We start from the raw sequence: 27,527 nt of genomic DNA, 5'->3' as shown, positions 1-27,527 counted from the left end.
TGCCATGAGCTATGGTGTAGGTCGCAGACAAGGCTCAGATCCAGCTTTGCTGTTGCTGTGGTGTAGGCTGGCAGCTGCAGCTCTGTTTTGACCCCTAGCCTAGGAACTTCCATACGCCGTGGACGCAGTCCTAAAAAGACAAAAAAGACGTGGGGTACGTGTGTATACAAAAAAACAGAAACAAAACACACACACACACACACACACACACACACACACACACACACACACACACTACTCAGCCATAATGAATGAAACATTTCTATCTGCAACATGGATGGACTTAGGTATTATGGTTAGTGAAATAAAAAAGAGAAAAATACTATATCACTTTTATGTTAAATATAAAAAATAAAGCAAATTTGTGTCCCATCCTTGGGATATACTATGATAGAATTTAATATAAGAAAGGGAATGTATGTGTATGTGACTGGGTCACTTTGATATATAGCAGAAATTGGCACAACACTGTAAATCAACTATACTTTAATAAAACAAAATTTGTGAAAATAACAAAAAGGAAACATACTCACAGATTTAGAAAACAAACTAGTGATTACCAGTGGGAAGAAGGAAGGGGGACGGGATTAAGAAGTACAAAACAACTATGTATAAGATAAGTAAGTTACAAGGATATATTGTACCACACTGGGAATACAGCCAGTATTTTACAACTATACATGGAATATAACCTTTAAAAACTGTGAATCACTATGTTGTACACCTTAAACGTATATAAAAGTGTGCCTATTTCATATAGCCTTATGGGTTCAGAGCTCCAGAGGTACCAAGTATTAGAGAAGGGGAATGGACATATTGTACATGGGTAAGTTCAGGGCTAAGAACAGGTTTTGGTCAGCAAGCTTAAGTCCCCAATTCTCGGAAGCTCTGAGACAACTGCTAATCTTTCTGCAAAAAGACTTAATCTATTCTCTGGAGAAAGGGGCTCACAAAGGCGTCTAGATCAGATACTAGGCCCAGCAGAAGGCCAAGTACTAAATGCTGAGGAATTAAATGAAAGTCTATTTTCTGAATGACAACAACTGTCCCAAAGACCGGAACTGGAGGATTTTTGAGTTACGACTGAATTCAGAGAAAACACTAGATATTGACAGTATCTGGTGGGGCTCCTTTATGGAATAAGCCAACATATTCATTCTATCGTAATTCCTACTAGTTGAGATCCTATTCATGTACAGCTTCCCACCAGTTTATTATCTTATTTTTACTTTTTTGGGGGGTGGACTGCCCTCAGCATGTAGAAATTCCTGGGCTAGGGGTTAAACCCACACCACAGCAGTGACCAGAGCCGCTGCAGTAATTACACTGGATCCTTAACCTGCTGTGCCACAAGAGAACTCCATATTACCTTATTAATACAGATGGGTGGCCGAATCTCATTTTGATTTTTGTGAAGTCTCCAACATGTAAGAGAGAAGGCAAACAAATCAAGAGGAAAGAGACATGGCAGAGGACAGAAAATAAAAATTAAACACCCCTCATAAAACAAATATAGTACTTCTATGAGACATGAAAATAAAGGGCAAGAAAGAACTTAAAAATTTTTTAAAGTTCAATAAAAAGTGGTAAAGTTAAGAAACAGTATCTGAAAGTAGAAGATATAGAGACAAAATGAAATAGGAACACAACAAATTTAAGTTGAGTTCTAATCCTTACTAAATAGAAATTTTTTGGGGAAAGAAACAGATCACCTAGGAAACAGAGGGGAGAAAATGATCAAAGAATGCAAAATTCCAGCATTGATGGATTCGAGTCTTGAGATTAAAATGGCCCCCCACTTCCCAACTCAATGCAAAGGGGAAAAATATAAGACTGACACCAAGACAGTGAAATTTCAAAACACAAGAAATATAGATAATTCTAAACATCTTATAGAGTACAAAAAAGGCCATATGTACTGCTTCAAAATTCTGAGATTTTCAACCTTGAATTTTATACCCACTGAATATATATATATATATATCGTCACCAAAACTGGAAACAGAATAAAACTTTTAAAGATACATAAGAGTTCAAGAAGCATCTATTCTCTGTATCTGTATCCTTTATTAAGAAGCTCTTAGAGGAGTTCCTGTTGTGGCTCAGTGGTTAACGGACCCGACTAGAATCCATGAGGATGCAGGTTTGATCCTTGGTCTCGCTCAATGGGTTAAGGATCTGACGTTGCCGTGAGCTGCGGTCGCAGATGTGGCTCGGATCCTGTGTTGCTGTGGTTGTGGCTGTGGTGTAGGCCGGCGTCTACATCTCCAACTCGACCCCTAGCCTGGGAACCTCCACATGCCGTGCGTACGGCCCTAAAAAGGCAAAAAGAAAAGAAAAAAGAAGCACTTAGAGGAATGCTCTAACAAAACAAAGGGGCAAAAATCAAGACATGGGCTGTAAGACATTGGGGACCTGACACTGGAAAAGTCTCAAAGTTCAATAGGCCTGGAGAACAACCTGCAGAGACAGTAGAGTAATACAAGGTTGAGCAGGCGGGTGGGTGGTAGTGGTGTTTAAAAAACAAACATATAATTAATAAAACATCTGATAAGTGTGAACATTTTAAAATAAAAGATTGATGAAATTATAAGAGATCTGCAGGAAAAAAATTAAGCCTAGGGACATTTAAAAGAGGAAAAAAATTTGGAGTTCCCATCCTGGCGCAGTGGTTAATGAATCCGACTAGGAACCATGAGGTTGCAGGTTCAATCCCTGCCCTTGCTTAGTGGGTTAAGGATCCGGCGTGGCCGTGAGCTGTGGTGTGGGTCACAGACGTGGCTCAGATCCCGTGTTGCTGTGGCTCTGGCGTAGGCTGGTGGCTATAGCTCCGACTGGACCCCTAGCCTGGGAACCTCCATATGCCACAGGAGCGGTCCTAGAAAAGGCAAAAAGACTAAAAAAAAAAAAAAAAAAAAAAAAAGAGAAAAATTGGAACAATCATTAATGCCAGGAAAAATGAAAAACTGTAGAAAAAAGGAAAGGAACTGTACTCATTACTTCACTTAGCAATGAAAAAAAAAAGTATCAAAAGGAGTGTATACATGATAAAGCAAATATAATAACATTATCTGTATAAACTAGGTGGTGGGTACATGGGTACTCACTAGAGAATTCTTACACCTTTCTGTATGTTGAAATTATTTATAATAGTGTGTCAAGGAATTCCCGTTGTGATTCAGTGACTAATGAATCCGATTAGGAACCATGAAGTTTCCGGATCTATCCCTGGCCTTGCTCAGTGGGTTAAGGATCTAGTGTTGCAGTGAGCTGTGGTGTAGGTCGAAGACGTGGCTCGGATCCCAAGTAGCTGTGGCTGTGGTGTAGGCCGGCGGCTACAGCTCTGATTCGATCCCTAGCCTGGGAACCTCTATAGGCTGTGGGTGTGGCCCTAGAAAAGACAAAAAACAAAACAAAACAAAAAAACAGTGTGTCAAAAAGAAAATTTATAGGAAGAATCAGGAGGTAGGTAAGTTGAAATGAATGTAATCATATAAGAAAGTTAATTTTAAATCCTGATCTACCAAAACAAGAGTTACATCTAAAACTGACCAATCAAGAAAGCAGTATATAAATATTATTTCAAAACATGTAAGAAGAAATGGAAAGTGGGTGCTTCTGGGGCAGGTGACTTTTTTGTTATGGCTTTTAGAACTTTTTTTTTTTAAATCTTTGTTATGTATTACTTGATTAAAAGTGATTTTTAGGAGTTCCTATTGTGGCTCAGTGGAAACAAATCTGACTAGCATCAATGAGGACGCATGTTCGATCCCTGGCCTCACTCAGTGGGCTAAGGCTCCACCGTTGCTGTGAGCTGTGGTGTAGGTCAGTTCCAATTTGACCCCTAGCCTGGGAACGTCCATATGCTGCAGGTGTGGCCTAAAATAAATATATATATATATATATACACACACACACACACACACTTTTTTTTTTAAGTGGAAGGTAAATAATACAGGTGGTAAGGAATTGGCAAAAACTGTAAAGGTGGTATCTGAATGACAAAAGTTGGGAAAGTACTGCAACAGAGGAACAACTATCTTCCTTGAAGCAAAGAGGTATTGCATTAAAAAAAGAAACATTTTTGAAGTCTCTAGTTATATCTAGATACCAATCTAACTAGTCATCCAAACCTTTTGAGAATAAAAGGGTATGAGTTTTTAAAATAGGGATTCCCCATTAATTCCATAAAGACAATAGGTGAACAGTTCTAGGAAAGGCAAGACTTATGACCACCTTAAGTAGAGCCTCCACAGAAGTCTCTTCAAACCAAGAAAGGGAGGCACAAGAGCTCAGAAATCCAGTCACCATCATTTATACTATACACCAGGCATTACACTTGGTACTAGAGAGAAAAAGTTGAGGAAGCAGGAATAAACGAATCCCAATTTGTCCAGGCACTTACTTCCATCTAGCCTTCCTCTTTACTCAAGAAATCAAAGTGTTATATAAGCATTTTTCTCTCTCACTCCAGAGATAAATCAGCCATAAAGAACTGAAATGGGCAGAAGCCATTACCTGTTGAAAGTGGTTTGGGAACTGTCCATGTATTAAAAAACCTTCCTCATCCATAGAAGATAACTGCCTAGTCTTAGCAAGCAATCCAGAATGAGAAACTTGTCCAAAACAAAAATCAGCCAAGAGCCAGAAATCGCCACTCAAGAGAAACACCGACACTACAGGTTATTAGCTTTCTCCACAAGCACAACATCCTTTTTGATGCTGGAGGCACTCACCACCTCAATCCTAACTGGTGGTGTAGAGCCACATGAATGAATGCAATGGATCAGCATTCCTTTAGAAAACAGCTAGTGTCCTGATTTTTTCAAATAAACTCTTCAGGTTAAAATGCATGACTGAAATCAAGGTTCCCACAGAGCAGAATGTCCTACTAGGCAGGTCTCAAATGAGTTGCAGGTGTGCATGGATGTAGTCTCCCTCAGCTCTCAGGGCAGATGGGTTACCTCCTGCCTTTACCCCCATGCAGTGCTAATCCCATCATTTAATGTAAAAAAAAAAAAAAAAAAAAAAAAAAAAAAAAAAAAAATCACAGTCACGAAAAGGCTGGAAAGCCCGGAATAAGGGTACCGTAAGTATAAGATAGGGGAGAAGCCCCCAGCTCACTCTCGCAACCCAGCACCACCACCTGGGGTTTTCTAATGCAGAGACAAGTACTGCAAATCCTTTGTGTTCCTAGCAGTTCTAATTTAAAAAGAGAGAGAGACAGAACTAGACTAGGCTCAAACATCTGGAAAGAGTCCTAGGTCCCAAGATCTAGACACTATGGAGGTCTCCTGTTTGATTTCTGAATGAGTCCACTTATCTCTAAAATGACTCTATTTACTCAGGTATAAGGCTTGATGTTTTAGTAACTGTTCTGGGGACATAGCTATGAAAATTGTGGTTAAGAAATACATCTTATTGGAGGTTCCGTTGCGGTGCAGTGGAAATGAATCCGCCTAGGGACCATGAGGTTGTGGGTTTGATCCCTGGTCTCACTCAGTGGGTTAAGGATCCGGCCGTGCCGTGAGCCATGGTGTAGGTCGCAGACGCGGCTTGGATCTGGTGTTGCTGTGGCTCTGGTGTAGGCCAGCAGCTATAGCTCCAAGTAGACCCCTAGCCTGGGAACCTCCATATGCCGAGGGTACAGCCCTAAAAACACAAAAGACAAAAAAAAAAAAAAAAAAAAGAAAGAAATACATCTTATTTACAGTAGCCTCACAAAATGTACCTTATCCAAACAACTTGCTGATAGGTAAGATCAGGAGACATAGTAGTTCCTACTCTTATTTTAAAAAATTTTTTAAAAGTTAGTAGCTTTTTAGCTCTCTACTAGTTGAAGAGCCTTGGAGTTTCCACAAGCAGCCACACAATTCTGAAAAGCGAATGCTTAAGGGTATCTAAAACATAAAAGTGGGTGGGGAGCCCAAATTAATTTTTTAGTTTTGTCATAAAAGAGATTTCTTTGAGGATGGACGCTGACAACACAAAGCTTGGCATTCATATAGTTAACTTCAAGTTATTCTCGTTTCAATGCCAATTTTTTTTTCTACTTTAAAAAGGAAAAAGTGCAGAAAACAATACATTGTATATTGTTTTACAATATATTACACCTATATATTTCACTATTTTTCTGCTACAGCTCAAAGAATAAGCAACCAGAACTTATCCCAGAAACCTACGATCTTTGGTTAAGCAGATCAAAATGAAAGTACCATAACCTAGAAAGACTGTGCATAAAGAAATTCTACAGGTGGGTTCTGGGCATAGCGGTTAAAAATTTAGTTATAAAAAAAACCTGAAAGTCTATTCAAATCATATTTTTCATAATGATATGCCATAAATATTGCTAATAAGTACATTTTTATATTTACTTGGTTCATAACTTTAACTCCAAGACCTTATCAACATCTAACACACACCCTTCGAATGAATAGGAGGGCCAAGATAAACTTAAGGAATTTTTGAGAAAAAAAATGGGGGCCAATAATCTAACTTTCATGGATTTAAAGATTGTCATTTGACATTAAGTTTGCCATTAAGTTTGTCTTCAGGCTTTAAGTTTTTCCTAGTTTCATGCTTTGAATTTATCTAGCATGTAGGGGACTTTGAGTTCTAAATTAATCTTAGCTTCCAGTCTTGAGAGAATTAATTTGATAAGCTCTGAATCACCGAAACAACCTCCACAGGAAAGGCGGAAAGGCGTATAACTTCAGCGTCTATAGGTGGGAAGAAAGGGCTTTTGATTATTACTCACACAACAGTAAAAATCTCTAGGAAATACTGGTGCATTTATAAAGTTTTTCTTTTTTAGTATGGATCATGTTCAAATTTTAATATGACAGTGAGAGAAACTGTAGAAACATGTAGAAATTAACCAATAAAGTTTTTAAATAAAATTTATGTTCAGCATTTGTCTAGCATAGAGTCCTTATTTTGGCTTATCATAAAATGCAGATAATCCATTTTATCTTCAATTATCTAATGCATTTGTGCTCAAAGGATGAATCATGCACAGGAACCTTTGATATGAACGGTAGGGAAATGACCAATTTTAATAGTTTAGTTTTTAGCAGAGAAGTAGTTTGGTAGGCAATTTACAACGCTGAAATCAGAACTGATTATTTTTGTCATGGCGCTTATCAGGTTTTAAAAAGTCTTCCTTAGTTTTATCCTCCTTGAATGACAGAGTTCAGAGGCCAGACTTAAGCCAGATAGCTCAAAATCCACCAGAGGATGCAATCAAATATTTGAATAAATAAAATTTTAGCTGTGGACTTTTTAAAGCAGCAAAAATACCCAAGCTTTTGAAAGACTGAGAACCTCAACAGCTTTTTCTGAACACGTGCCCCACATACTCAATCAAGGAGGAAAACTAATGAGGTATTAGGCATCACAACATTTTCTGTATTACTAAAGCCTGCAGGTTTTCAGCGTTAGGTTTCTGTGTTACCCACGGCAGGGCCTAGAACATGAGGCGGTTGAGCGTGAGCAGTATTTCTTTTTTTAACTCCAGCAACAGTTCAGCAAAAGATAAACGCGGAGAGCCCGATTCACATCCTCCTTGGCCCTCCATCCATCCTTTACGAAATGGTTGTAATTCTGGCGGGACCTAGGGCGCAACACTCTGGTTCTGGAAGGACAGAGCGAATGCGTGGGTGTGTGTGAACACTGCAGGAAGGGGCAGCAAGACGCGATCACGGAGTGGGAGGGAGGGGTGAGGATGCCTCTTCTAGGGCGGGAAGAGACTACGAGAGGTGGCTGTTATGCATGACGGGGGCTGGCACGCGGGGAAGATGGTGATGGCCGCAGGGGAGGATGATTGCGGGGGATTCCCTGCTACCTGGCGGCCCTCGGGGCCTCCTGCAGTAAATGATCCTGGAGCAACTAAAGGGGCGCGACACTGAACCCGCGAATTCCCGACGGAAAGGGGGAAAAAAGGCGCCGAGAAACGGGGTTATTATGGGATGGCAAAGGGGGTCTCCCTAGGTAAAATTACGAGTTCTATCTCACCCTCCAATTGCTGTACAGTCGCTTCACTCTCCGGTAATAAGCGTCTTTATCCAGAGTCACAGCCATAGCCACAGACGCCGCTCCTCCTCGGGTTCCGAGAATCACGCGAGGTCCCGGCTCCGCCACCCTCTCTCGGCCCCGGAATCCCGCACTCTCCCAGTGACCCGGAAGCATCGACCTCAAAGATGCCCTTTCCGCTTCCGGGTCCCGGCAGCGCTTGGGTATTTTTCTGTTTTCTTTTTTTTCCTTCACTTTTTTTTAATATAATCCTCTCTCCGGAGGTTAGGGAGAAAAGAGGAAGGAAAAGAATGGGGAGAGTAACAAAATGTGCAACGCTAAAAGAGTCTAGATTTTCGCGGGGTTTCCTTGTCAATTTAGCAACAGCCGCACGCGAGGCGACGTCATCACGTGACACTGTCCCCGCCCTTACTCTCTGCCAGGCTGCGGTTTCCAGGAGATCCAACTACTTGCCGAAGCGGCGGAGGCTGAACCAGGCGAAGGAGGCGGGTGGCCTGACGTACCGACCCCGCCCCACACAGGGAGCAGCGCGCGGGTGTAATGGCCCCACCCATCGGCAAAGGAAGGGAAGCGGAAAGAGCGGGATCTGGCGTGGGATGGTAGTGGGAAGACTACAGCGTAACCGGGTACGTTCCCCTCCTAGAAAAGGTGGGAAAGTAAAAGCCTCTGCTACTTTAGGGTTGGAAGGATTCTCGTTGCTGGGACGCTGGGTCAGGGGCTTCGCGCGGACAGAGCGCCCAAACCAGGAAGAGGGAGCCTGCCCTGCACATAAACTGAACTACGACACGCACTGTGGGGTAAGGACTTGGCCTTAGAAAGGAAAATAAAATGCCCAGGCTTCATTTGAGCGCTGGGATGTTAGAGGAAGGTCGTAGGAAATACGTGGCTTGAGAGAATTCACAAAATCCATTTCCCCGTGAGGTTGTGACAGCGTCCTTCTAGTCAGCCAGTCCCCTTGCAGCAGTTCATTAAGTGACACCATTCTTAGGGCTTCCCCAAAGCACCATTATTTCAGTTAATTCGAAATAAAGTGTACATGGGTCTTGACGAAATTCTTCCTTCTCATCTCTTCTAAGAACTTGGAGTTTGAATCTGGAACAACATTTTGCCTACTACTTGGCTTAGATCATTTCTTTGCCTTTTGGCAAGCTGGACAACCTCCACTTACATATAATCCTTTAATAGAGTACCAATAACTTGTCTGTCCTATCCAAGGTAACTTCACGCGAACAGTAATGAAGTTAGGAAAGTGGTGTTGAAATCATGAATATCAACTCAAAATTAATATTTATATTGGGTTTGAGCAAATATAGGACAAGGGAAGAGTGGGAAAGGATTAACTTAAATTTATTAATGCCAAGGGGAAGGAAGGTAACAGTTCCTGACCCTCCAGCTGTATCCACAGTTCGGTCAGGAACAGGCTCTGCCAGAGGCTAGTGCCGGCGCTACATAGTCTGTGGTTAATGGAGGTGTCTAGGGAGGGGTGAGCATATCAGCTGCTCTAGTCTCCTTTCCTTCCCCAGAAAGGAGGAAGTAGCCACGTATTATTTTAGGAGTTCCCCTACCCACCCGATCCTTTCAAATTTGGAAGTAATCAGGTACACGTTTTCTTTTTCCTTGTCACCTCCTGGAGTCCTGGGTTTCCCCACATCTCCCCTGCCCCTCCCACTTTTCCATAGTCCAAGGGCCAGAGTAAATGAAAGTATAGCCGCCACCCAAGCAATGGGGACCATGCTGGGGCTTCAGTCATCAGCATCTTCGCTGGAGTCTGAGTTGGCTGGCATCATAGGATCATCAATGAGTGAGAAGTCCCTTTCTGAGCTATCATAGCCCTGAGATAAATCATCATCATCATCTTCATCCTCATCGTCCTCATCTTCCTCAGGCTGCAGTGGTGGCAACCTCAAGGCAGTACCAGAGGTGGTAGTGGCTGGTGAAGAAGGGTAGCCAGTGGCTCTCAGGCCTGGATGGTGATGGTGGTGATGGTGAGGGTGGGGGTGGTGGTGGTGGTGATGAAGCATGGTGCTGGAGTCTACATGAGGGGATGATGCTGCACCACCCATCACAAACGGCATAAAAGGCAAAGATGCAGAAGTGGCACTGCTGTGACCCAGAGATGACACAGACTGCAGGCCACTACTGCTGTGCTGGAAGGTATTATGCAGAGACAGGGACCCAGTGCCTCCACCCTGCATCAGGGCCATCATCTTAGAAAGGTCGGGTCGTGTCCTACGGGCCCGCTTCTTGCTGCTGTCTGGTGCAATAGGCCCTGGCAAAACCCGGTTGAACACAGTTTCAGTATGATGACCCTGGGAGGAAAGAAGAGAAGATGGTAAAAAGAAAGGAAGGGAAAAAATGAAAATGGAAGTCGACAGAGTCATAGTCTGCAAATGCTTTTTTACTGAATCTTTAGGAGGAGCAAAACAAGCATACTCAGATGAGGCTTGATGGTAATGGGGAGGAGGAAAGGCTGGATGTAGCTGGTTGAAGCATTCTGATGCTGAAGTAAGAGCAAGGATTTGATACTGATACTCAGGCCCCTTATTAACAAAGGTAAGCAATTGTGAAATAGTTGCCCAGGGTAAATGTACAATGTAGTCATGGAAAAAAAAAATCAAAGCTCTGGTTCACATGAGTAAGACAGTGAATGGATCAGTACTTGCACAGTGTGCTTTACTGATGGCAGGTTGTTCACGTGCTCTTACAACGTGAAGTGCAACACAGCTACATGAACGTTTACAATACTGTCCTTCATTATCTCATCAGGGTAGGGTAAACTCAAGACAGACCAGATCAGTAAGATTCTGGATGTCTGGTACACCAAAAAGATGGGTAGCTCCTTACCAAATTTACTAAAGTAAGTTTTTGTTTTTTCCCCCACACATTGATCAAACTGCTTTAAATTGCTCTTTCTAGATGTTCTCACTATAAATTTTGCTTAAGTTCACTGAAGCTGGAACTTACTACTTTGTTAGAGCTAAGTACAATATTGGGTAAACTGGCATTAAATTCAGACGATTAGTACCTGTGTCTCTGGACCTGCCCAATCTAAGCTTGACCTTTCTGACCTGGAAGAAACAAACACCTCAGTACTCTATTTGTATAGGCTTTTAAAATATAACTATAATAGCACCAAATTACTGCAATAATAATGTAGTGCTATATATTCCACCAATTCTGCATTAAGAATTCTATACTATTCATATTATGATTTTCTGTGATTTCCTATGATCTTTTTTTTTTCTTAGAGTTGTGAACGGACTATAAAGAAGTGCAAAAGTATTTGAAGTAAAAATGGGTGATCCTGGAGGAAAAGCCTTCTTTACAGGCTGCTCTATAATGTTAAAATTCAAGACAGAGAGGTCTCAGCCTTCTAGCCATCAGCCTCCCATATCAACCATTCTGCTTATTACACCTTTGGTCCCATGGAATCTCAGAGGGAAAATAAAAACATTCTTCCATGGTGACAATATTTACTATATGAAATCACTCTCACCAATATAAAAATAAATGACCCTTATAAATTTACCTCACAGGTAAATATTTACAATGTGCAAAATAATGTCCTCAGAGTTTGTTAAATCCAAAGGTACATATTTTCACTTGAAAATTAATTTTACTAAAAGATAAACCATTTTATTTTTATTTCTGCATTTTATGGCTGCACCCACAGCATATGGAAGTTCCAGGCTGGGAGTTGAATCAGAGCTGAAGCTGCCGGCCTGTACTACAACCACAGCAATGCCAGATCTGAGCTACGTCTGCAACCTACACCACAGCTCACAGCAATGCCAGATCCTTAACGCACTAAGTGAGGCCAGGGATTGAACCCACATCCTCATGGATACTAGTCAGGTTCATTACCACTGAGCCACAACAGGAAATCCCAAAAGATAAACCACTTTAAATGACTGCTTACCAAATCAAACCATGATTTCTATATGTTTAAAAAATGTAACTCTTGCCAAAAGTAAGGCAAACAGAGCCAAGAGAAACTTTCGCAGTTAATATTTTGATGGAAAGGATTATAAATTCTTAATCCACCAGAAGATCTATAACCATGATAAAAGCATAGCACTGGATTCTTAACCCACTGAGGGAGGCCAGGGATCGAACCTGCTTCCTCATGGATACTAGTTGGGTTTGTTACTGCTAAGCCACAGTGGGAACTCCTTAACCTCTTTAATGCTGGGAAACCCCATGATTATATTCTTTAATAGGCCCCAAATCACTTCTAAAATATTAGAAGCATAAAACTTTTATGAGATTATCTGTTCCAAAACCTTCACTTTTCAGGATATGCAAGCTGAAAAAGAACTTACCCTAAATTGCTTAGTCAGTAAAACAGTAGGATAAGGCCCTGAATGTTCTAACATGTCTTACTAATTACTTTTTAATATGCTTCAAGTGCTAAAGTAATCTTTTAGAATTATATGCTTTTCTAAAGATTATGATGCCACAGGACTGTAAAAATACTGTGGTTTCCCTATTTCTGAACCGAAGATAAATTTTCTCAAACATATATTAGAAAAAAGATTATTAATTTCTCTAGTCATATTTAGTGTTGGAACAGAGTGGTAATATCTCAGTCTCACTCACCTTTTTCCCATTCCTAGAGTTAGCTGTCTGTACTGGTTCCATTCCCAAACAGTTCAATTCTGCCTTATTATTTTTTTTACATCTCTGCCATTTCTGTTTTCTGCGATCCTCCATATACTGGAATAGAAAAGTTAAAGTTATTCTAAAGAAAAAAAAATATTATCTGGAATAATTATTAAGGTACTAGTGTCTAATTATAGTAAATGCTTATTGTGTAAAGGATTAGTCCTAATGGAAAGCTACCATTAAGCTGACCTCTCAAAAGAAAAAAAAAAATTTTTTTAGGTGATTATATAATAGTTTAATAGTAAATATTTGCCTAGCATTTAGTTGAACAATTACTTTAACATTATTTTGATCTTCACAGCTCTGTGAAGTAGGAAGACTAAGTAAAATTACTCTTATTTTGCCGATGCAGAAACAATGACACAATGTGGCATGCTTTCTCTCTCTCACACAGCTTCAGTACCAAGGGAATGACTTTAAATCTTGCTGGATGGAACTGCCACTCACCGCTAGAAATCGGGGATCGACAGCGAACTCTGGATGACCCTGTAACCACATCTCCAGTTCAGCCCGGCGAGGGGCATCCTCACCCACCAGCAAAGTACCATCCACCTTATTGATGACAGGGATCCGGGTCTCCAGGTCCACATCAAGGTGATTAGGCTCTTCCATGCATTCCACCTCCAGCTGCAAACCCAGAATCCACCCCCATGAGCACATACTCTTCTTTTGGGCAGGGAGAGAGGGGGAGCAGAGCCAATGGTAGCCGTAAAACATTACCTTCTGCTCCCTCAATCCCAAATGCCATCATCAATTACTGGGAATAAAAACATTTTCTCTAATCATCATGTTAAAGACTTTCTCTACCACTTACCTCAACTAGCTTCTTTCTGTTCCCTTTCTTCTTATGAAAAAGAGGATGTCCATCTCCCATTACTCCATTAGCCATCAACTTGTGCTTCTGGAATGTTAACTTCAATCCTTCCTCCTAGGAAGACAATCCACCCACCCAAGACATCATATAGCAGTTCAATGACAGTGAGAAGGGAGGGCATCTGACTAATGGATAGAAATCAGAAATATAACAAAATTTATATGTTGTTTCCTTAGAAAAACATTTATTTCATTTCTTGATCTAGTGCCCCTCAGGCAGATTTAAGAGGAGTAGAATTTATTTCAACAACACCCAATGCAGGGGAAAAAAATCCCCTACCTGGTGTCTCAGTATTAGCATGGCAACTCATCACAGGGCAGAATCTTGATATTCCTGTCACATACTAATGTCAAAAATTTTTCTTGGAGTTCCTGTCGTGGCTCAGTGGGTAACAAATCGGACTAGGAACCATGAGGTGACGGGTTTGATCCCTGGCCTTGCTCAGTGGGTTAAGGATCCGGCGTTGCCCTGAGCTGTGGTGTAGGTTGCAGATGCAGCTCAGATCCCATGTTGCTGTGGCTCTGGTGTAGGCCAGCAGCTACAGCTCAGATTAGACCCCTAGCCTGGGAATCTCCACGTGCTGCAGGGGCAGCCATAGAAAAAGACAAAAAAAAAAAAAAAAAAATTTCTTGTTGAGTACTTAATGACCAGCTAATAGAGTTCATTAGGGAAGAACACCAGGAAGAATGACTTTTTTTTTTTTTTTTTTTTGCTTTTTAGAGTCACAGGTGCAGCATATGGCCTTAACAAGGCACATAATACTTGGGTGTCATTTTACTAGCTTTTCTACAATGTGATTTCAATTTTGAAACACTGGTTTCATGGATCTAGAAACAAGCCACTCAAAAGAAACCTATGTCAATTAAATTTCTTTTAAAAATATGGTTTCTTTTAATCTAATCCTCAGAAGATATAAGTCAAGATAAGATCCCTTCCTTTACTACAATGACTTTTCCTAAATGGATCTTTGTGAGCTCTTCTCATTTTTAAGGTTAGGGGACCAAACAAACTTAGTATCACATTCGTAAAACTAGTCAGTAAGAATTCCAGCCTCCTTCCTCACTTTCCAATGTCTAAGCACTCAGCTTACATCTTTGATCTGAACCGTAAACTCCTTCTCATCCATGCCTCGGCGAAGTTTGGTGAACTGAGCTGCTGCTGTGGTGACTGCAGACACTTCCTCCTCTGCCATGGAAGCTGCACTGCTACTTCGTGGTGTGGGGACTGGAGAATCACCATATTCTCCTGGAGTCAAGGAAGGACTGTCTAGCAAGTGGTTGCCTGGCCCCAGCATTCCTCCTGTTACCATTTCTTGGCTCCTGCGGCTAGAAGGCCACTTCCCTGAGAGTACAGCCTGGCAGACGAGGTCAATACGGTTTATCAGGACACGATCCTGAGTGGGGGGAAAAGAAATCAATACCGGTTTTAGGGCCTGAGTACTAGCTATGTGATTCTGTGGCCAATAATACTGCCATCATTATCAGGATAAATAAACATGATAAGGCAGAAGGGAGTGAGGTAATAGTATCAGCTCCCTAAGTCAATGGGAAGAATTTCCTGAAAAAAACATGCAGCACTAAACACAAAGAAACCCAGAACCATCTATCCCTTGTTCTTGGTACATGTCACACTGTATTTCTAGATTCTACGTGTCCATGAATGAGGCTGTTACCTTGGGCCACTCAGAGGCTCTCTGTCTTTCTTGTAGCAGCAGAAGTTCAGGGGTCATTTGTTCTCCATCTTCATTTGGGAATCCATCTTGGGACATAGTGAGGGACAGGAGACTCTCTTCATCATAGAGTTTTGAGCGGGACCGGTCAGCAGCTGGAGATCATACAGAATGTGTGAGCAAAAATGGAAGAATAAAGTTATATAGGAACAGTATTATATGGGCTTTAAATAAAGGCCATAAGAATAAGAGACCTCTTTCAATATTCTAACAAATAGAAATCTGAATCTCACAGGATGCATTTAGAAAAGGGAAAGAGCAGAGAGGGGGGAATGGGGAAGAGGGCCAACAGCCTGTCACATGCACTCACTTAGCTTCTCTTCCTTCTCGTCCTCACTCTCATCAGTGCTGGAGCTGGAGCTGGATGAGGATGAGGAAGAAGAGGATGATGGTGACAGCTTGCTCAAGTCCAGCTCAGAGTCTGAATCATCCTCATCCTCCAGTTTGACTGGTGGAACACTCCGGGAAACCAGAGGGGTAGTATCAGAGGGGGCTACTCGCATCTCATAGTCTTGTGGGGTTGGTCGGCTCCTGGCCACCACCTCATGCTCTAGCTTTAAAGTCAGACTCTCCAGACTGGGCACCTGGGCAGCTGTCTCCTCAGGTGGCTTTTCAACAGGAGCATCTGGGCGCAGGGGCAGTGGTGAGGCAGTGCGTGAGGTATACTGCTGGTGTAGCAGTGGAGTAGAGCAGCGTGACAGGGATGGAGCTGGTGCTCCTGCCTGATGGTTCTGCATATAATTCATACGGGCAGCCAGAAAAGAGAAGTCTGGGTCCTGCATGATGTTGCAGTCTGTTTGGCTCACCCCGTGGCGGGCTGCCCCTCGTAGAAGCTCCCCATCATGCCGAACAGGCTCCCACCATTTGGGCAATTCAGGACCTGGAGGCTGACATAATGCCAGCCGATCTTCCAAAAGAGGGTGGCACAAAACTTGTTCCCGTAAGCGCCGAAGCAATTCAATACGGTAGAGTGTCCTTGAGGCCCTTTCCTCAGTGATGGGCTCAATGAACAGATTAGGGTCTGGAGGTTCTGCAAGAGATGGGTGTGGAAGGAGAATGAGCCAAGAGTTGGTTCGGTCACAATCCATCCCCACTCACCTAAGACTCTGTAGTACTGCTTACCGTCTCCAGCTGCTGGGGGAAGGCGGCACACTTGGCGGCACATGGCCACAAAGCCATGAAAATACTTGGTAAGGCTTTCATCTGTTTTTTTGTCCAGTCGGGCAAAAGTGCGGAAGCGATCCCAATGGAACTGCATCGTGTCAGGGTCATACTCCACACCAAAGGTAGAAACTACTCGATAGAAATCAGTTTGTTCACGCCTTGTCCATCTACAAAGGGAAGAAGAATCAGGCAACAGTGATTAGAACATAAGGAAACTGGTTACCTTTCAGTGTGCCTTAGACTATCTGAATACACAAAAAATGAAAGTGGGGGCAAAAAAAACCCCAGAAGACAGTAGAAGAGGCTGTGAGAGTTACTCTATACAGTGTGAGAATTAGCAAGCAAAGAGGGAAAATGACGCAAGCAAACAACTCAGTGAGAATGGCTACAAAGGAAAACTTTGCCGGAGTTATGATTAAGTGTGGTTTTATGTTGTAGAGGTGTAACAAAGGCAATAAAGATGGTTCGTCTAAAGGGAATTCCAAATAATCCTTCCTAGGTAAGATGCTTTACAATATACCCATAGTTGAAGACAAGCTTATGACTCAGTCCAAATTCTCAGCCATATTTTACCGTTGCTGTTTCTCCCGCCGTGCAATTTCTTTTAGCTTGAAGGCTGCCTCACAACGACGCCTCCTCCGATCCCCCCGTTCTGCAGCCTCTATCTTCATCTGTTCTCTTTTGTAGCTGCGTTGATAGGCTGTCACTAGGCGCCGAAGCCTAGCTGTCAAAGCAGAGCCTGGAGGCCAGAATAGATGGCCTGGCTGTTGGGTCACCTGGGCTGTAGGAAGCAAAGTAGAATAAACAGGACAGGAAAAGAAGCAAATAGAGTACTGGTATTTCAACCCTCCCAAAGGCAAAGCTCTCAGAAATCCCAAGAAAGGACAGAATTCAGACAATTCCCCAATCCCACCACTCCACACAAATTGTACTAGTTTACTTAGAAGTTTACCTTCATCTCCATCAATCACTGAGATCTCCTCATCCATCATCATCAAGGGATCACCCTAGAGAAGGAGATCCACCCCAAAGGATGGAGAGGGGAGAGAAAGTGGGGAAAATTGGCACTCTGAAATCACTTTTTTGTGTGTGTCCTTCTAGGACACCAAGGTATCTTTTTGGCCATCCCATGGCTTATGGAGTTCCTGGGCCAGGAATTAAATCCAAGGCATAGTTGTGACCTATGCCACACTGCAGCAATGCCAGATCCTTAATCCACTGTGCCAGGCCAGGGACTGAACCTGTGTTCCAGGACTCCAGAGACACCACTATCCCACTGTACACAGCTGGAACTCCAAGAAAACTTTCTAATGAAAGGAACCCTCACAGAAAATTGGAAGCAACCAACTAAATGAATTAAGAAAATAAAACTTGAAGAGTCAGTTCTTATCAATGGCTTAAAAACAAAGGGACTTGGGCACTTAGCAGTCAAATAACATACTTCATTCTTCAGCTTGGGCCCCACCTCCTCCACAAAGTCGTCTCTGACCTCCCCCAGCTGGCGTTACAATTCTCTATTAATAGTAAGTATTCTCAAATGGTACTTTCCATTTTGTGTTAGAAGTCAATCAATGTATTTCACAATTTGGAGGCAATACTACTATTTAGTACTAGAGAAAAGCTACACTCAAATGAGAATTCCTCACCTCATCATCTTGGTCCTTTGGGGGACCCTGGAGTGGTTTATATTCAGGATCTTCACAATCTTTATCAAAGTCAACCCTAGAATTATCCAGAGGCATGAAAAAGTAACAAAATTCAGTCCTAAACTGCTTGAATTTAAAATGAAACACTCTGACCAGCACATTTCCTTTCTCTTAGTAGCTCTTTTTATTGTTTAACCCATTTTCCCCCTCCTTCCCAACTAGTATTTACTTTTATTATTTTGTTTGAATGGTCTATGCTTGTTTATTTTAACTAGTTTACTCTATTGAGAACAGTGATATAATAAATGATTTGCAATTAATAGACAATCCCATTTCCTTAGAGGGTCCTACATTAGGCAAAGTTGTGATCGTCAAAGAGAAATCTCTCAACCACAAACATCTGGGAAAATATTCATGAACTAAGCCAGCTATTTCACATGCCCCTCAGGTCTCCACATGAGAAGTTTTGTTAAACTCACTGGCACCCAAAGCAGAGTAATGCTGCCCTACCTGGTGGCTCAGTATTAGCATGGCAACTCATCATCGAGGCATGTATCCTGGCAGAGTGAACACCTTTATGTGTCAGCCACCACTGCGAGATGATAAAAGAGGGCTAAAATTTCCTGAGGTCCTATCAAATAAGCAGCATGGGATTGCTGCATGGTTATGTTTTAAGAGATCCAGCTACTGCAGCTGTACAGAAAAGCAGCTACTGCAGCTGTACAAAAAAAGCAATGCAAAGAAAATTGAATAGAATATCAAATAAGCCATTTAGGATGAACATTTATTTTCACCCTTAGCTGCATCATATGGCATAGTTTTAGGCCAGCTTATGGACTCCTTTATGCTGGTCCCATTTTTTGTTAAGAATTAATATAACCACCATTAAGAATCTCAATGGGTTCAGTCAAGGCGGGAGTTATGTTATCTCTTAGCACAAGCAGCAAATAACCTTCAGAGAAGGACACAAAGCTTTAACAGAACACTAATGCTTACCCTTCTACTATGTCAGAAAAATTATCCAGCACTCGATGTTCTGCTGCAATGGCTTTGTCATCTGGTCGGCCAGCCTTTTCTAGGAAGCATAAGGCTGGATCTGCCCTCATAGTATTATATTTTTCATAGCCTAGAAGAAAAAGAGCCTCAATTTGAAGAAAATCAGAGATTTTCATTTTGCCTTTATGCTTACCTTGTACGCTGCTGGAGTAACACTTTGGACCACTCTGCTCATGATGCAAAATGTAGAGAAATTGTTAACTTGCACAGCTGTCGGGTTATATTACTACACTTAATGTTCCTATAGCAGTAGAGTCTTAAAGAGTTTTATCACTAGTTATTGAAAATAAGAATTTAATCAGTGTTTATAGAGCATGGTGATAATTTACTTATTAGCTATTTAATGGATAATCTTACTATCATTCTTACTACCTAGGTGAGAAAATTTAAAAAGTCAAATAATTTAGGGCTAAGTCATACATTTTCAAGTAAAGGATAAGAAATTTGTACCCGCAAATAAACAGGCACTCTGAATAAGGTTCAATGAATGATGCATGAACAAACACACTTCAGGATGTTTGGACTCTTCTAAAACCTCTGTGTCTCGCAAACTTGTAAAAAATGTGGATTAAGTGCCATTGCTTTTATTTTATAGACAGAAAAACATGTTAAAAGAGAAATGGTGCTCCAGTTCACAATATAACTAGGCTAGAAGTTAGTTCTTACTGCTTTTAATGCTTGGAATTGTTATTAGGCAAAACTGAAAAGGGAGTTTTCTCTCTTTTTATACTCTACTCTTGTTTCACTCAAACATGGTTGTTCATACCTAGGTGAGAGTGACTGCTGAATACTTACACAAATAAGAAGTTATACAAACAGATCACTTTCAGAAAGTCTACAAATTACACATGGTTATTATTAACCAGAGTGGGCATACATTACCTCTCCTGGTTTGCACAGCCTTAACTTAAGATACCATGACATACAGATTGGTAACAGCAATTAGAGAACAGATGGGAGACTCCCTACCTTGGGATTTAACTATCCAAACATGTATTCATAGGAACTAATGGCTCTGCTCTGGATATTTAAGGACTGGTTTCTCATTCAAACACAAGCTACTGTTAAATTTTCCATCTATGGACATAAATCTACAATAGGAAATGAATAGACTAAGAGCAGATACCTACCATGCTTAAAGACTCCAATGAGCAGGGACTTATCAGCCTCACTGTCCCACCATGTTGTTGGAACCTCCAGCTGATCCACTACTGGGAACCATATGTCAATCTCACTAAAGGTATAAGAGGGTAGAGTCAGCACAACATGCAGGAAATTAGACAACCCTTAGAAAGATTATTACAGGTTATCTTCTTTTATTCATTAATTTAAATGGTCATGCACCTGCCTGCTTCCTTCCACTGTATCAAGGACAGTCATCCCTCAATATCCAAGAGGAACTGGTTCCAGGAATTTCCCCCAGATAAAAAAAACCCACAGATGTTCAAGTCCCTTGTATAAAATGGTGTAGGAGTTCCTTTATGGAACATCAGGTTAAGGATCTGGCATTGTCACTGCAGAGCTCGGGTCACTGTGGTAGCATGGGTTCAATCCCTGGCCCAGGACTGAATGTGTTGCAGGTGCAGCCAAAAAACAAAAAACAAAAAAAAAAAAACAAACCCCAAAGAAACAAACTGAATGGTGTGGCACAATGATGCACAGCCCACAAATACAAAAGGCTGACTTTATAGGAATGAAGACCTGATGTAGAGATTTTAACATCAGGTACCCCAAAGATAGTTTAGAATGAAATAAGTAAACCAATCTTTTCTGGAATAAGGTAGAGCATTAAAAAAAATACAGCATAACTTTACCTGGCAATGGCACCACCTAACACCTTCTCTGCCTGGTCTCCAATAACCTCCTGTCTCAGATAGTATAACATTCGTACCCGCAACAGCACCCTAGAAGGGAGAGGGGAAGAACTGGCTTAATAACAGTGTAGAAAGCTTGAGGTGGAAAATGCTTTAGTCTGCTAAAGTCCATCCCTACTTGTTACACTGATGTTTCAAGTGCTTCTTATAACTCTCATCTTGGAACAGAGTATCAGGGTTATATTTCCGGATCCAGTCTGCCTTATGGATATCAAAAGTGCTTTGTGACTTTACTTTTTTCCCCTTGCGTCCACGGGGCACAGGGATAGATAGACCTGGGAAAGGGGAGACATTGAAGACTTGGATTGAGAAAAACCCTTAGATCTGTAAAGGATTAGGTAATCTATAGAAAGATGAAAAGCAAAGAGTTGATAATTACCTGAATGATTCTGCAATTCTTTTGTCTTGCCATTTTCAGCAGGGCTAATCAAGTCCCAAATGAAGCCTTTGATATTTTCGTCCCCACGATAGTGTAGGAGACAATACACGAGGATGGCCCGGCAAATTGTTTCCACATCTCTTTCAGTCATACGTCGCTTGAAGCGTCCATGAGACAGAATATCTCGCCACCGTCCCCAACTAGAAAAAACAAAGAAAGAAATCACATTGATATTTTCCTGAGGACTTTCTAATTATGTGATACTCCCCAGTCCCTCAGAATCACATCTCCCAAAAGGTGGGAGAGAAAAAGATCTTGGGGAAACATGGTAATAGAATAAAGTTTTCCCCATTATCCCCTCTGTGACCCTAACTTCCAATCTGAAAAGGAAACAGGGTGTCTATCAGGATGGAGATGCACTATTTCTCATGGAAAGGTGGGTTCTTACCCATACACCAGGAGGTGCTTTTCCACCCGAAAGCAGTCAGTGCGCCCATAAGTATGATGACGGTCATGTCGGCGAGAGCGTGGTCGCTCATCATCTTCACTTTCCAAATCAGAGAATTCCACTAGGTCATCATCTTTCAGAGTGCTGAAGTGGCGGGTCTGTTTTCGTACTCTAGGTGTGTCAATCACCAAGTTATTCTATGCAGAGAACAGAAGGAGAAGTAACTCTCTTCACAATACACTCATGGGAGAGGAATTAGACAATCAGATTGAAATAGCTTTGGATGTAACATTTGTAGATACGCAGAGGTAGCTTTTTTTTGGGGGGGGGGGCATACAAAATAATCTACGGGAGGAACCTTGGAAACAAAATTAAGTGGCAGTTATCTAAGTGGTTTCCTGGGGCCTCCTATGTAGAAAGTTTTTACAATGGCCCTTGTATATACCATCATAAACCAAGGTCAGCACTGAAGAATCGGCGTAGGTATAAAGACTCCTGAAAGTAATGTGTTTTCTGCATACTTCCTCCCTAAAGGAAAAGGAAGCTCACCTTACTATTAAGTAGATCCATGTCCAGGTCAGCCTTCTTGGCCCATTTTTGCCAAAAGTTGGGGTCATCCAGAGAAATATCTGTTCTATTTTCCGAAGCAACAAAGCTTGCCTAGTGAGGAACAAAGAAACAGGAAAGTTGACTATAATACTTGTTTGAGTAATGTGAAATGCGTATATTTAAAATATATATTAAATTTCAGAGATTCCTCTCTATCTCTGCTTCTTTAGCCTCTAGCCCAACAAAACATACCTTGGCAAAGGTAGAACCCTTTCCTTCAGATTCAATGGTGATGGTAGTGGTTCGTCTTAGCAAGATCTGGTCAATGTCCTCTTCACAAAACTTGGAGCCCTCATCATCTTCCTCCATTATGGCTGCATACGCTCCTTTTCGTAAGAGATCTTCAATCTCCTTCTTGGAAAACTGCTGGATCTACAAAATCCCATAAAAAGATGAAGAGACTTCAAGGGACTATTATCTAAACCACCTCGGGATATTTTATTATATTTTAAGAATTAGTAATTGAGAACCCAAACAAGGAGTCAGGTTTCTATACAAAAATAGCTTTTGCCATCTTCTATCACTATGATCTGCTATAAATAAATGTATCTATAGATTAAAGACTCACTCCAGTAATGTTGCCATCCCGACCACTCATGGACTGAAGTACAGCTTTATCCAATCCCAACTTGAGGCTAGCCTTATCAAACATCTCTCTCTCATAAGAATTACGAGTGATGAGACGGTACACCTTCACAGCTTTGCTCTGCCCAATTCGATGACACCGTGCTTGGGCCTGGTTTTTAAAAGTGGAAGGAAGGGCAAAGATAACATAAAATTAGTCAGGGGGAGAAGAAGGATTCAAAATACCAATTTACATCTATTAAGCATCCATGAGATCAACTCAAAATCAAAGGTCAACTTCAAGATGAAATCACTGCTCCATCATGTAGATGAGGGGTCAGTAAACCCTGGTCACCTGTTTTAATTAAGCTTTGCTGGAACAGGGAGTTCCTGTCGTGGTTCAGCAGTTAACAAACCCAACTAGGCATCCTTGAGGACACGGTTCAATCCCTGGCTTTGATCAGTGGGTTAAAGAACCGGCATTGCCGTGGCTGTGGTGTAGGCCAGCAGCTATAGCTCTGATTGGACCCCTAGCCTGGGAACCTCCATATGCCGTGGGTGAGACCCTAAAAGACAAAATAAAAAAAGTTTTGCTGGAACATACTTCTATCCATTTATTTATATATTGTCTATGGCTGCTTCTGTGGTTCAAGGACATAGAGGAATAGTTACAACAGAGACTGTCTGGTCTGCAAATCCCGAAACATATACTATGTAGTCCTTTACAGAAAAAGTTTGGTGACCTACCTGACTAAATAATTCCATATTTCCTAAAAGACAAGTCTTTCTAAGAAATCCTGATCCTGTTGCAAAACCTCCCAGGTTAAGTAATTAATCCCTAAGACAATGATTTCCTTTACCTGCAGATCATTTTGTGGATTCCAGTCTGAATCAAAGATAATGCAAGTATCTGCAGCTGTGAGATTAATGCCAAGTCCACCGGCCCGGGTGCATAGCAAAAAGACAAATCGGTCTGAGTCAGGCTTACTAAAGCGATCAATAGCAGCCTGCCGAAGGTTGCCTCTAACTCGTCCATCAATACGCTCATATAAGTACCTGTATGGGAATCACAGGAAAAAAGTTTAACCAGCTAAGTAGAAAAAAAGAACAAAAGAGCAGACTGGGATCAATACCATTACCTCTACATCTCTAGTTCACCAAAAACCTTACCAGAAAGTTAAGAGTGACAGTCTTAACACTGCTTTTATCTTGGTCCTGATCAACTTTAACTAAACCCAAGCCTTCCTACTCTTTGCAGCCTTTTTTCTTTCTTTCTTTCTTTTTTTTTGGCCATGCCCAGAGCATGCAGAAGTTCCTGGGCCAGGGATCGAACCCGAGCCACAGCAGTAACAATGCTGGATCCTTAACCCATTCAGCCACCAGGGAACTCCTCTTGGCAGCTTTTTCATGAGTATATAATCAGCACAGGCGAGGAATGATTCTTTTCTCACCTCCTTTGGATAAGATAATCCTCTAGGATATCTAGGCAGCGTACCATCTGGGAGAAGATCAGAACCTTATGGCCACCAGCTTTAAGTTTGGGAAGTAACTTGTCAATAAGAACCAATTTGCCAGCTGAACGAACCATGGCCTGCAAGTGGAAGTCATGAGGTATGATATGGCAAGCTTCTCGAAATTCTGTTAGGATTTTTTCTTCTGCACCTGCCAAAAAAAAAAAAAAAAAAAAAAAAAATCGCACTTGATGGTGAGATCCAGGGAAACATATCAAGGCTGCAATTTAACTGAAACAAGGAAGCAAGGAAAAAAAAGGTAATCTGACTTGATATCAGTTATTTCTCACACACAGATCTTCAGCATCATCCCCTCAATTCTAAATCATCCCCAATTTTGTAAATACAAAATATTCCACGTTAAGTCAGGCTTAAGATTGTAACTGCGTAAAACATACAGATAAGGACTAGAATAGTAGGTGCAAATCACTACTACCACCCTACTGGCATCTAAAACCAAAACAGCAAAATGAAGTACCAGTGAAGACAGAACAGAATGGCTTGAATTCTTATTCATGAAATTCTATACAGCAAATCCTTCAACTCTGGAGATTTTGCAGGATCAAAGGGGTAGAGAGAACTAGAGAAAGACATTCCACATGAGAAGCGTTTTAAAAGGAAGAAACCACCTTAATTCCCAAATTAGGACAGATCGGTCAATGCATCCACTGTTCCTGAGGAAAACTACTTAGAAAGTAAACAAGGTAACAGAGAAATGCAAGTATTTCCAGGAGGTCCCTCACCATTGATGAGATATGGGTGGTTGCAGCATTTGCGCAACTCCATCATTGTATTGAGTAGATTAGGCATATTAGTATGACCTGCCCCTTTGGAAAGAAAGGAGAAATTCTTCTCCAAAATAGCCCGGTAGTATTTCTTCTGAATGTTGGTCAGCTCTACTTCAATAATAGTTTCTTGTTTGGGTGCCAGGTTTTTTTCAACATCCTCTTTAAGTCTTCTCAGCATCATTGGTTTGAGGATGGCTTGTAGCTTTTGAACCTATACCCAATATAGAGAGAAAAGACATCAGTAACATGAGGACAAACATTCTCGTGTTATATGGAAACAAGGAGAAATATAACGAGAGTTTTCCAGTATCTAAGAAATGTAGATTTTGGACAACATCAAAAACAATGTAGGCACAAGGAGTTCAGAACAACCCTTGATGTCTATAACTGTAGGTATTTGCCTAGTACAAACTTTACCTTTTTTGTCCTGGGTTAGTACTACATTAGATAGCCTTCCTACCTGTTCCTCTGTCTTGAGATCCCCAAAGTCCTTGAGGAATTCTGATTCTGATGGAAACTGTGAAGGTTCCAAGAAATGAAGCAAGCTAAACAGTTCCTCCACAGTATTTTGCAATGGTGTCCCTGTGAGTAGAACTTTGTGCTCCTAGAAATGGAGAAAAGAGAAGAATGATGAAACTCAAAAGCAAAAAGGACTTCTGAAGTTTCCATCAAGTATATAACTTTAGCTTTCATTTCTTTAACTATAAAATTATGGGGATAGGAATTCCCATGTAGCTCAGCAGAAATGAATCTGACTAATATCCATGAGGATGCAGGTTCAATCCCTGGCCTCACTTAGTGGGTTAAAGATCTGGCATTGCCATGAGCTGTAGTGTAGGTCGCAGACTCAGCTCTCATCCCACATTGCTATGGCCCTGGCATAGGCTGATAGCTACAGCTCAGCTTTGCCCCTAGCCTGGGAACTTTCATGTGCCGTGGGTGCAGCCCTAAAAAAAAAGTTAAAATTAAAATTATTATGGGAATGGACTAATTTCTTTTCTTTTACTTGCTGCTTCTTTTGATAAACACAAAATATTTAAGAAAACCTTGGTATTATTTAACACTGAATTATCTTAAATATTATGATTATAAGCCAACAAATAAATAATTGGTGACCTAAATGTCCATCAACAGGTAATGGATTAAGATGTGGTACATATTCACAATGGAATACTACTCAGCTATAAAAAAAGAACAAAATAATGCCATTTGCAACAACATGGATACAACTAGGGATTCTTATACTACAGGAAGTTAAGTCAGAAAAAGGAAGGAAAATACCGTAAGATATCACTTACATGTGGAATATAAAACACGAACCTATCTACAGAAGAGAAACAGTCTCAAAGACATAGAGAACAGAATTGTGGTTGCCAAGGGAAGGGAGTGGGATGGACTGGGAGTTTGGGGTTAGAAGATCAGAACTACTACATTTAGAATGGATAAGCAATGAGGTCCTACTGTATAACAAAAGAACTATATCCAGTCTCTTGGGACAGACCAATATGGAAGATAAAGTAAGAAAGGGAAAACATAGATTTATGTGTGTGGTGTGTGTGTATGTGTATATATGTATATGTGTGTGTATACATATATGTATGACTGGGTTTGCTGTACAGCACAAATTGGCACAACATTATAAAGTAACTATACTTAATTTAAAAAAAAAGAGAAAGAAAAAGAAGTATTTGGAATTTTTTTTTTCCAATTACCTATGCCTCACCACACTCAACACCCCATAGATATCCTAATATGTCCCCCTCTAGGTAATGTCCCTGTGCTGGATTAAATATGGACACTAATTTTTGGTAGTTTCTCCTATAAAAGTTCACCTCTTGAACAGGGGCTTGGCATGTAACTTGCTCAAACAGAATGTAGCGGAAGTGATATCATGTGAGTTTCAGAGCCTATGTCTCAAAGGCCAGCAGCTTGGAACACTGCCCCGACTCTACCATGTAGAGAAGCAAAGTCTGGCGCTCTAGAGGGTACAGGCCATATGGGAGATGACTCAGCCAATAACCAGCACCAACCATCAGCAGCAGGGACATTACTGACTCCATGCAAGACTGCAAAAAGAACGGCCTCACTGAGCCCAGCCAAAGTTGCTGAGCCATAGAACCATGAAAAATATGATTTTATTTTAGCCACTAAGTTTTTAGAGATCTTGTTATGCAGCTATGGGAAACCAA

The 27,527-nt window shown here is 41.3% G+C and overlaps 3 protein-coding genes across 19 annotated transcripts in view; 1 reads left to right on the top strand and 2 right to left on the bottom strand.

The window, feature by feature from the left end:
* The window catches only part of SUPT16H (SPT16 homolog, facilitates chromatin remodeling subunit), a 33,552-nt gene extending 25,011 nt beyond the window's left edge, over window positions 1–8,541 (bottom strand). The window contains exon 1 of one of the 2 annotated variants that reach the window (XM_001929180.6): window positions 8,014–8,541. In XM_001929180.6, the coding sequence (XP_001929215.3) occupies window positions 8,014–8,187 (174 nt within the window). In that variant the 5' untranslated portion in view covers window positions 8,188–8,541. The remainder of the gene's footprint in view (window positions 1–8,013) is intronic. The other variant, XM_021099303.1, reaches the window with a different exon arrangement.
* Window positions 8,288–13,478, top strand: LOC106504487. 2 transcript variants are annotated; one of them, XM_021099305.1, is made up of 3 exons: window positions 8,288–8,828; window positions 10,445–10,584; window positions 13,091–13,478. In XM_021099305.1, exons 1-2 carry the CDS (start codon window positions 8,322–8,324, stop codon window positions 10,517–10,519), a joined length of 582 nt encoding a protein of 193 aa, XP_020954964.1. In that variant the 5' UTR covers window positions 8,288–8,321; the 3' UTR covers window positions 10,520–10,584; window positions 13,091–13,478. The 2 variants fall into 2 exon arrangements, with proteins under 2 accessions (XP_020954964.1, XP_020954963.1); XM_021099304.1 differs by lacking the exon at window positions 10,445–10,584.
* Window positions 9,361–27,527, bottom strand: part of CHD8 (chromodomain helicase DNA binding protein 8) — a 60,673-nt gene continuing 42,506 nt past the window's right edge. For 4 of the 15 annotated variants that reach the window (XM_013978247.2, XM_013978251.2, XM_013978249.2 and 1 more), the window contains exons 15-38: window positions 25,799–25,942; window positions 25,294–25,549; window positions 24,491–24,701; window positions 23,900–24,095; window positions 23,044–23,211; window positions 22,668–22,847; window positions 22,416–22,526; window positions 21,867–22,063; window positions 21,419–21,618; window positions 21,158–21,338; window positions 20,980–21,069; window positions 20,296–20,399; window positions 19,106–19,235; window positions 18,110–18,185; window positions 17,416–17,470; window positions 17,037–17,244; window positions 16,422–16,630; window positions 15,610–16,329; window positions 15,243–15,394; window positions 14,661–14,963; window positions 13,511–13,624; window positions 13,144–13,323; window positions 12,631–12,747; window positions 9,362–10,340 (exon numbers count right to left, since the gene is read on the bottom strand). In XM_013978247.2, the coding sequence (XP_013833701.1) occupies window positions 9,774–10,340; window positions 12,631–12,747; window positions 13,144–13,323; window positions 13,511–13,624; window positions 14,661–14,963; window positions 15,243–15,394; window positions 15,610–16,329; window positions 16,422–16,630; window positions 17,037–17,244; window positions 17,416–17,470; window positions 18,110–18,185; window positions 19,106–19,235; window positions 20,296–20,399; window positions 20,980–21,069; window positions 21,158–21,338; window positions 21,419–21,618; window positions 21,867–22,063; window positions 22,416–22,526; window positions 22,668–22,847; window positions 23,044–23,211; window positions 23,900–24,095; window positions 24,491–24,701; window positions 25,294–25,549; window positions 25,799–25,942 (4,869 nt within the window). In that variant the 3' untranslated portion in view covers window positions 9,362–9,773. Of the gene's footprint in view, window positions 10,341–12,630; window positions 12,748–13,143; window positions 13,324–13,510; window positions 13,625–14,660; window positions 14,964–15,242; window positions 15,395–15,609; window positions 16,330–16,421; window positions 16,631–17,036; window positions 17,471–18,109; window positions 18,186–19,105; window positions 19,236–20,295; window positions 20,400–20,979; window positions 21,070–21,157; window positions 21,339–21,418; window positions 21,619–21,866; window positions 22,064–22,415; window positions 22,527–22,667; window positions 22,848–23,043; window positions 23,212–23,899; window positions 24,096–24,490; window positions 24,702–25,293; window positions 25,550–25,798; window positions 25,943–27,527 lie in introns of all 15 variants that reach the window. The other 11 variants (XM_003482263.4, XM_021099302.1, XM_021099295.1 and 8 more) reach the window with 5 other exon arrangements.

Source organism: Sus scrofa, chromosome 7 (genome assembly GCF_000003025.6).
Source record: "Sus scrofa isolate TJ Tabasco breed Duroc chromosome 7, Sscrofa11.1, whole genome shotgun sequence".
NCBI classification, from domain to species: Eukaryota; Metazoa; Chordata; class Mammalia; order Artiodactyla; family Suidae; genus Sus; species Sus scrofa.
Note: the sequence above shows the minus strand (reverse complement) of the source record. Positions and strands in the feature narration are given on the sequence as shown.